At 34.8% G+C, this 7,260-nt stretch overlaps 1 protein-coding gene across 2 annotated transcripts; it reads right to left on the bottom strand.

Moving 5' to 3' along the window:
- Nucleotides 1-1,835: 1,835 nt before the first annotated feature.
- LOC112722478 (HVA22-like protein a) lies at nt 1,836-4,477 on the bottom strand. 2 transcript variants are annotated; one of them, XM_025773519.3, is made up of 5 exons: nt 3,827-4,477; nt 3,709-3,735; nt 3,502-3,624; nt 2,215-2,458; nt 1,836-2,120 (listed from the first exon to the last, which is right to left on the bottom strand). In XM_025773519.3, the coding sequence occupies exons 1-5, from the start codon at nt 3,886-3,888 to the stop codon at nt 2,061-2,063; spliced, it is 516 nt and encodes a 171-aa protein (XP_025629304.1). In that variant the 5' UTR covers nt 3,889-4,477; the 3' UTR covers nt 1,836-2,060. The 2 variants fall into 2 exon arrangements, with proteins under 2 accessions (XP_025629304.1, XP_025629303.1); XM_025773518.3 differs by having other exon boundaries at nt 3,709-3,756; nt 3,827-4,312.
- Nucleotides 4,478-7,260: the final 2,783 nt, after the last annotated feature.

Below are 7,260 nucleotides of genomic sequence, written 5' to 3' on the forward strand. Positions count from 1 at the left end.
AATCGTCTTACTAAGTATCTGGCCAAAAATAGATTCAAGAATGACGATATCTGTCCATGTATTTTCATAAAGAAATCTGCATCTTGATTCATTATAATTGCTGTGTACGTTGATGATTTAAATATCATTGGGACTCCTGAGGAGATTCCAACAATTATAAAAACTCTAAAAGAAGAGTTTGAGATGAAAGATCTTGAAAAGACTAAATTTTGTCTCGGCCTGCAGATCGAGCATAAAAAATATGGGATCTTTATTCATCAAACAACATACACAGAGAAGATCTTAAAGAGATTTTATATGGATAAGTCACATCCATTAAGTACCCCAATGATTGTAAGATCTTTGGATGTGGAAAAGGATCAATTCTGTCCTAAAGAAGAAAATGAAAATATCCTTGGTCCTGAAGTACCATATCTTAGTGCCATTGGAGCACTAATGTATCTTGCTAATAACACACGACCCGATATATCATTTGCTGTGAATTTATTGGCAAGGTATAGTTCCTCTCCAACCAGAAGACATTGGAGTGGAATCAAACAAATCTTTCGATATCTTCATGGAACGGTTGATATGGGATTGTTTTATCCCTATGGATCCAAGTCACAATTAGTTGGCTATCCAAATGCTGGATACTTGTCTGATCCACATAAAGGGAGATTTCAAACAGAATACCTATTCACATATGGTGGTACAGCTATATCATGGAAGTCCACGAAACAGACAATTGTAGTAACATTCTCTAATCATGCTGAAATACTAGCTATTCATGAAGCAAGTCGCGAGTGTTTTTGGCTTAGGAGTTTGATCCAATATATTTTGTCATCATGTGGACTAATTGATCATAAGATAGCTCCAACTGTCCTGTTTGAAGATAATACAGCATGCATTACTCAACTTAAAGGCGGATACATCAAAGGTGATAGAACAAAGCATATTTCTCCCAAATTCTTCTTCACTCATGATCTTCAAATCAAGGGACAATTGATGTCCAACAGATCCGCTCAAGTGACAATCTGGCAAATTTATTTACAAAGTCACTCCCAAAATCCTTCTTTGAAAGATTGGTACATGAGATTGGGATGTGCCGATTTCAAGACATTAAATGATGTCGACAAGAGGGGGAGACTGTACTCTTTTTCCTTTGGTAAGATTTTTTTCTATTGGGTTTTTCTTGACAAGGTTTTTAACGAGACAGTCCCCATCACAAAGGATTTTGTACTCTTTTTCCTTCACTAAAGTTTTTTTCCCATTGGGTTTTTCTTTAGTAAGATTTTAACGAGGCATAATCCTAAATGATCATCCAAGAGGGAGTATTGTGATAATGAAAAATGAGTTGAATGCCCATTAATTCTTGAGCAGCTCAGTTTCTCAATGAAAGAATCTTTAATTTTCAATTAATGGAGTGTAAAAAATCAAAGTTTCGTATGTGTATAAATAGAGGCTTAAGCCTCTAATGATAACACAACAATAATAATCAATAACAATATTCTCTCTCTTTTATACTCTTCTCTTTCTTTACATACGATACTACTTATATATATATATATATATATATATATATATATATATATATATATATATATATATATATATATATATATATATATATATATCACTTTTATTATATCAAGATAATTATATTAATATGAGCATTAATACTAGAATTTTTTATTTCTCTATCTTATATTATATCTTTTTTATTTATTTATTTTACAACAATAATTGATGATTTTTGTCAAATAAAACTTATCTAGGTGTAACTTTAATTTCAATTTTTTATGGTCAATTTTGCTGGCGTCCAAATCTTTCATGGTAAAGAAATAAAAGGGAAAAACTGAATCAACAAGCATCTCCTCTGCCGACTCCGTTATCTCTATATAATATATACCATGTGTCATAGCATAGCCATTACAGAACGCATAAGATTAGTACGCATGAAATAATTACACCATAACAGAACAATTCACAGAAAGGAGAATATGAAAAACTTAAGTTATAGTCACATGCTGACATGTATATTCATCCCGTATCTCCAAAAGACAAGCTTAAAAAGATTGCATTCAATAGGTCTCATCGTGGTACATTGAGTAATAACCACCATCGCTTCTTGATTTATCAGCCTGCAAAGTGATGGCAACATTAGCGCAAAAGATCGTTGTATACATGAGGATCGATAATCCGACAACAACAAAGTTTTTAGACAGATTGAAATACCCTATGGATGAGATTCTCAAATTCTTGTGTTCCATTCTCTTGGATGTACTTCTCGGCAGCAGTTAGAATGTCCTCTTTCTTACCCAATTTGTCCTTTTTACTTGGAACATACCAGATGTTAACTGTCTGAGGATTAACAAAGAAAGGTCTCACATAATGCTCGTAAACATAAGCAGCACCACTAAAGTATGGAAGGACCAACCAGCAGGTTATAATCAGCTTAGCGTAGGGCCATATAGGAATCCTGAAATATGTACAAGTTGTAAACACTTCATAAATGTTTTTCAGACATAATCATCATCATTACTCTAAGTTCCCATACCACCACTCACCCACGAATGATGGATGGGGGTAAGATGATTTGGAGTTTGATGATGACTATGTTAAAAAAAATGAAAAAAATATAGAGAAGCAACTTTTAGTTAGCTAACATTAATTAGCCAACTTTTCTTTTTGAATTCTGAAATTCTACTTTTTTTTTTTTTGAGAATTTAGGATTTAATATTTACAATTTAAGGTCTAGAATTTAAGATAAATAAAATATTTTTTATCCTTAAAGTTTGTTAAAAGTTTCAAAAACACTTCCAAATTTTATTTTGTTTCGATTTTGTCCAAGAAATTTTCTATTTGCATCAAATATGTTTCTAATGGCTAATTTTTAAAAAAATTTAGAACTAATTAAGCAACAATTTTACAAGAACAATTTTCAACACAAGTAAATCAAACATAATTGTATGCATTATTGCTTGATTGGTCCTAAACATTTTGAAAATTTAGTTGTCAGAAATATATTTGATGCAAAATGAACACTTTAAGGACAAAATTAAAGCAAAAAGAAAATTTAGGGGTCTTTTTTGAAATTTTTGACAAACTTCAATTACAAAAATTATAGTTTACTCATAAAATAATTTTAAAAAAGTTGGTTGATGTTGGCAGAAAAAAGTTAATCACAACGGAAATCATACAAAGCTTTGCATGATGCTAAATTATAACTTGAATGGAGGCCTTGTTATAATACAATGGCTTCTATTATACCCCTTGCACAATAATTTTAGTCTAGATGTTTAACATTGTTTATGTAGGACTGCATTCTATAATACTAACAATCATGGTTGAAACTTGAAAGCATAAGCCAGTGATTATAAATCTCTAAGAATCAAAGAACCCTAAGCAAAATTGAACTTGCAGACAGAGTAGTAATCGTCTAATTGATGAATCCACAGACATGACTAGAATTGGAATAAGAAACAATATGTTAGGAAAATGAAAAAGAAGAAATTGACGAACCATTCAAGAAGTTTGGCGAAGGTGAGTTCAAAGAGAGTGATCATGGAATAGAGAACCCAGTAAGTGAGCCACTGCTGATCATCCACAGGTGACTTGCTCTCAATTGCCCTAACTGAAGCATACCTGTCCCATTCAAGAAAAAGAGTAAAAAGAAAACCGCCACAAAAACAACCACGATTCACGGCAATAAAATAAGATTGTACTTACAGAGGATAAACAAGACTAATCACCGGCCTGCAACAGAAAAAGTAGCAGCTGAGAAAATAGAAAGAGATAGTGATTTATTAATAATTGAAGCAGTTGAAAACGAGGGAAATGAGACTACCCAGCAAGAACATCAAAGTTCTTGAGAATGACTTTGATGAAGTTTCCAGCTCCAGATCCCATCTTTGATCGATCTATGAGTACTGTTTTCAGTGTCTGAACTCAGAATTTGTGTGTGAGAAACTAAGTTAGGGCTGCTTCTATTAGTGAGATGAGTTGCTCAATGCAGAGAGAGAGAGAGAGAGAGAGAGGGTTGTGGCGTTACTGTGTTAGAGAAGAGAAGAAGACATGTGTGAGGGAAAAGCGGTGGTTGTAATTTGGGGATTAAAGAAAGGAAGGGTGGTGCAGGTGGTGCTGTCGTGGCAAGGTAGTAGTCCGGTCTGGGTGGGTTTTGGTGGCGCCCCAAAAATAAACAAACATTCGCCAATTCCAAGGAACCCTCCTTTTTCCCTATAATTACCAAATTACCGCTGCCGACGTTATTCCGTTATTCCATTCCCATCTAATGCTTCTCGATTCTTCTCTACTCTTTTCAAGGATCCCCCCCCCCCCCCCTTTTCTTTTTCCCTTTTCTAGCCTTCATTAATATCTTAGCCGTTGTTTTAGAATATTTTGAAAATGTTTCTGTTCTTGCTTGGAACTACTCTGACACTCAAATTAATTTTAGGAAAAATACTTTAAAAAAATTATGGACTATAGTGAAGGATGTTCTACTCCGTTATAGTCCTGGCTCTCTTCTATTTATTGTTGTTAATTAGTAGTAATCGACATATATCTGCTTCATTTGAAATTTGTCCAGGTATTATAGAGGTGCTAAACGATAATTTGATAAGATAAAGTTTAAATGTTTAAAATTTGGTTCTAAGGTATAGTAATGTGTGTCTGGTGCACGAAATTGGTTCCGCAGAATTTGCACAGATAGATCGTCAAGTATACTGGGTCGTCCAAGTAATATTTCAGGTGAGTGAGGATTGATCCCACAGAGATTGTTGGTTTGAGCAAGCTGTGGATACCTTGCAGATCTTAGTTAGGTGGATAGAAATTATAGTTTGTCACGAAAAACATATAAAACAGATAAATAAAACGTTACTAGATAGATAAGAATTCAACGGTATGAGAACGGTTGAGGTTTCGGAGATGCTTTGGCTTTCTGGATTAACTTTTCTTACTGTTTACTTCAATAACCTTCTGATTCCTTCAATGGCAGCCGTAAGTGATTAACTCATGTCCTCTCATCAAGATAACCTCCTCCACTGTAGCAATCCACCACGTTGAGATGACTCATGTCCTCTCATCAACCCACCTCTAGGTTTCTCACTGTAGCAGAAGATGAAGCTCTAAGCAATCCACTCCCCTTCACAATTCTACTCAAGGTGCCACAGATAAGGCAGATCTTCTGGATCAGAAAGTGCTACTTCTCTGACTCTAGCCTTAACGCCACAGAGACCTCACTTACCCACGGTCAACGGGATTATATATCACGTATCCAAAGTTACCCAGGTACTCTATTGGAATCCGCTATGCAATCTCTAGCTTTGGTTCAATGTTATCCGGGTCAGGACTCGCATGGAACCCACGTAGAACAAGGATGATTGTCACGGGCCACCCTCAATTCATGAGATAAAGAACGAGAATACATAAGAGAATAGAATCAGACATATTGAACTAGAACGGTAATATTATTAATCCACAAAACTCAGCAGAGCTCCTAACCTTAACCTTAGGAGGTTAGTGACTCATACTGTACATAATAGTGTTCGAAAATAATGGGCGACGAAGAAGATTCAAAGTTAGGGTGATCTCCTCCTATATATACTAATCTACTAACTAAGAATTTACAGAAATAAGATAAACTAAGTTGATAGTGCGAAAATCCACTTCTAGAGTCCACTTGGTGAGTGTTTGGGCTGAGCTTGAGTGAAATCCACGAGCTAGTACCACTTAGGGTCGTTGAACGCTGGCTTGGGACTCCCTTTTGGGCGTTGGATGCCAGCTGCTCCCCTGTGGGCGCTGGATGCCAGGAATGGGGCTGGTGGCTGGCGTTGAACGCCAGTTTTGGACCTTCAGTTCCAAAGCAATATATGAACTATTACATATTTCTGGAAAGCCCTGGATGTTAGATTTCCATAGCCGTTGAGAGTGCACCATTTGGACCTTTGTAGCTCTAGAAAAGCTCCTTCGAGTGCACGAAGGTCAGATCCTAACAACATCTGTAGCCATTTCTCTGTCTCTAAATCAGGCTTTTACTCAAGCTCCTCAATTTTAGCTAGAAAATACCTGAAATCACCATAAAATACACAAACTCAAAGTAGAATCCAAAAATATGAATTTTGCACTAAAATCTATGAAAATATAATAAATCTTAAACAAAACATAGTGAAAACTATATAAAAATGATACCAAAAAGCGTATAAAATATCCGCTCATCAGAACACCAAATTTAAATTTTTGCTTGTCCCCAAACAACTAAAAACAAAGTAGGATAAAAAGAAGAGAAGGATACAATAAATCTCAGAGTTCCTAATGAAGCTCAGTTTCAATTAGATGAGCGGGACTAGTAGCTTTTTGCTTCTGAATAGTTTTGGTATCTCACTTTCCATTGAAGCTCAAAATAATTGGCATCTTTAAGAATTTAGAATCCAGATGATATTATTGACTCTCCTAATTCAGTTCTTTTTTATTCTTGAACACAGCTTCTTTAGAGTCTTGGCAGTGACCCTAAGTACTTTGTCTTCCAGTATTACTACTAGATACATAAATGCCATAGACACTTAACTGGGTGAACCCCTTAGGATTGTGATTCAGCTTTGCTAGAATCCCTGGCTAGTGGTGTCCAGAGTTTTTAAGCACACTCTTTTTGCTTTGGATTACGGTTTTAACTGCTCAGTCTCAAGCTTTTCACTTGACCCCTTCACACCACAAGCATATAGTTAGGGAAGCAGCTCATTTGAACTTTTTAGGCTAAGTTTTTATCTCTTTTAGGCCCTCTTAACTATTGATGCTCAAAGCCTTGGATCCTTGCTCTTGCCTTTTGGTTTAAAGAGCTATTGGCTTTTTCTTTTTCTGCTTGCTTTTTTTTTCTTTTTTTTTTTCGCAGATACATATAATAATTTTTTTTCTTTTATTGCTTTTTCTTGCTTCAAGAATCAATTTTAGGATTTTTTTCAAATTACCAATAATACTTCACTTTTATCATCATTCTTTCAAGAGCCAATATTCTTAACTCGAACATCAAATATGCACTGTTCATTCATGCATTCAGAAAACAAAAGTAATACCACCACATCAAATAATTGAACTATTCTTAATATATAACTCGAAATTCATGTATCTCACTTTTTTTTCAATTAAAAAATTTTCTTTTAAGTAAGGTGAGAGATGCATGGGATATTTCATAACTTAAAGAAATAAAGATGATCATGCATTAGAAACAAACAATAAAACAACATACATGGAAAACAGAAAAATTAACATAGGGAACAGAAGAGTAAGGAA

The sequence above is a fragment of the Arachis hypogaea genome, chromosome 11 (genome assembly GCF_003086295.3).
Source record: "Arachis hypogaea cultivar Tifrunner chromosome 11, arahy.Tifrunner.gnm2.J5K5, whole genome shotgun sequence".
In the NCBI taxonomy this organism is placed as follows: Eukaryota; Viridiplantae; Streptophyta; class Magnoliopsida; order Fabales; family Fabaceae; genus Arachis; species Arachis hypogaea.

Coding starts and splice junctions, on each gene's coding strand:
- LOC112722478 (XM_025773518.3), bottom strand. CDS start 3,888: ATGGGATCTGGAGCTGGAAACTTCATCAAAGTCATTCTCAAGAACTTT. Junction 3,625..3,708: donor ATTAGTCTTGTTTATCCTCT/GTAAGTACAATC, acceptor TGAATGGGACAG/GTATGCTTCAGTTAGGGCAA. Junction 2,459..3,501: donor TTCGCCAAACTTCTTGAATG/GTTCGTCAATTT, acceptor TACATATTTCAG/GATTCCTATATGGCCCTACG.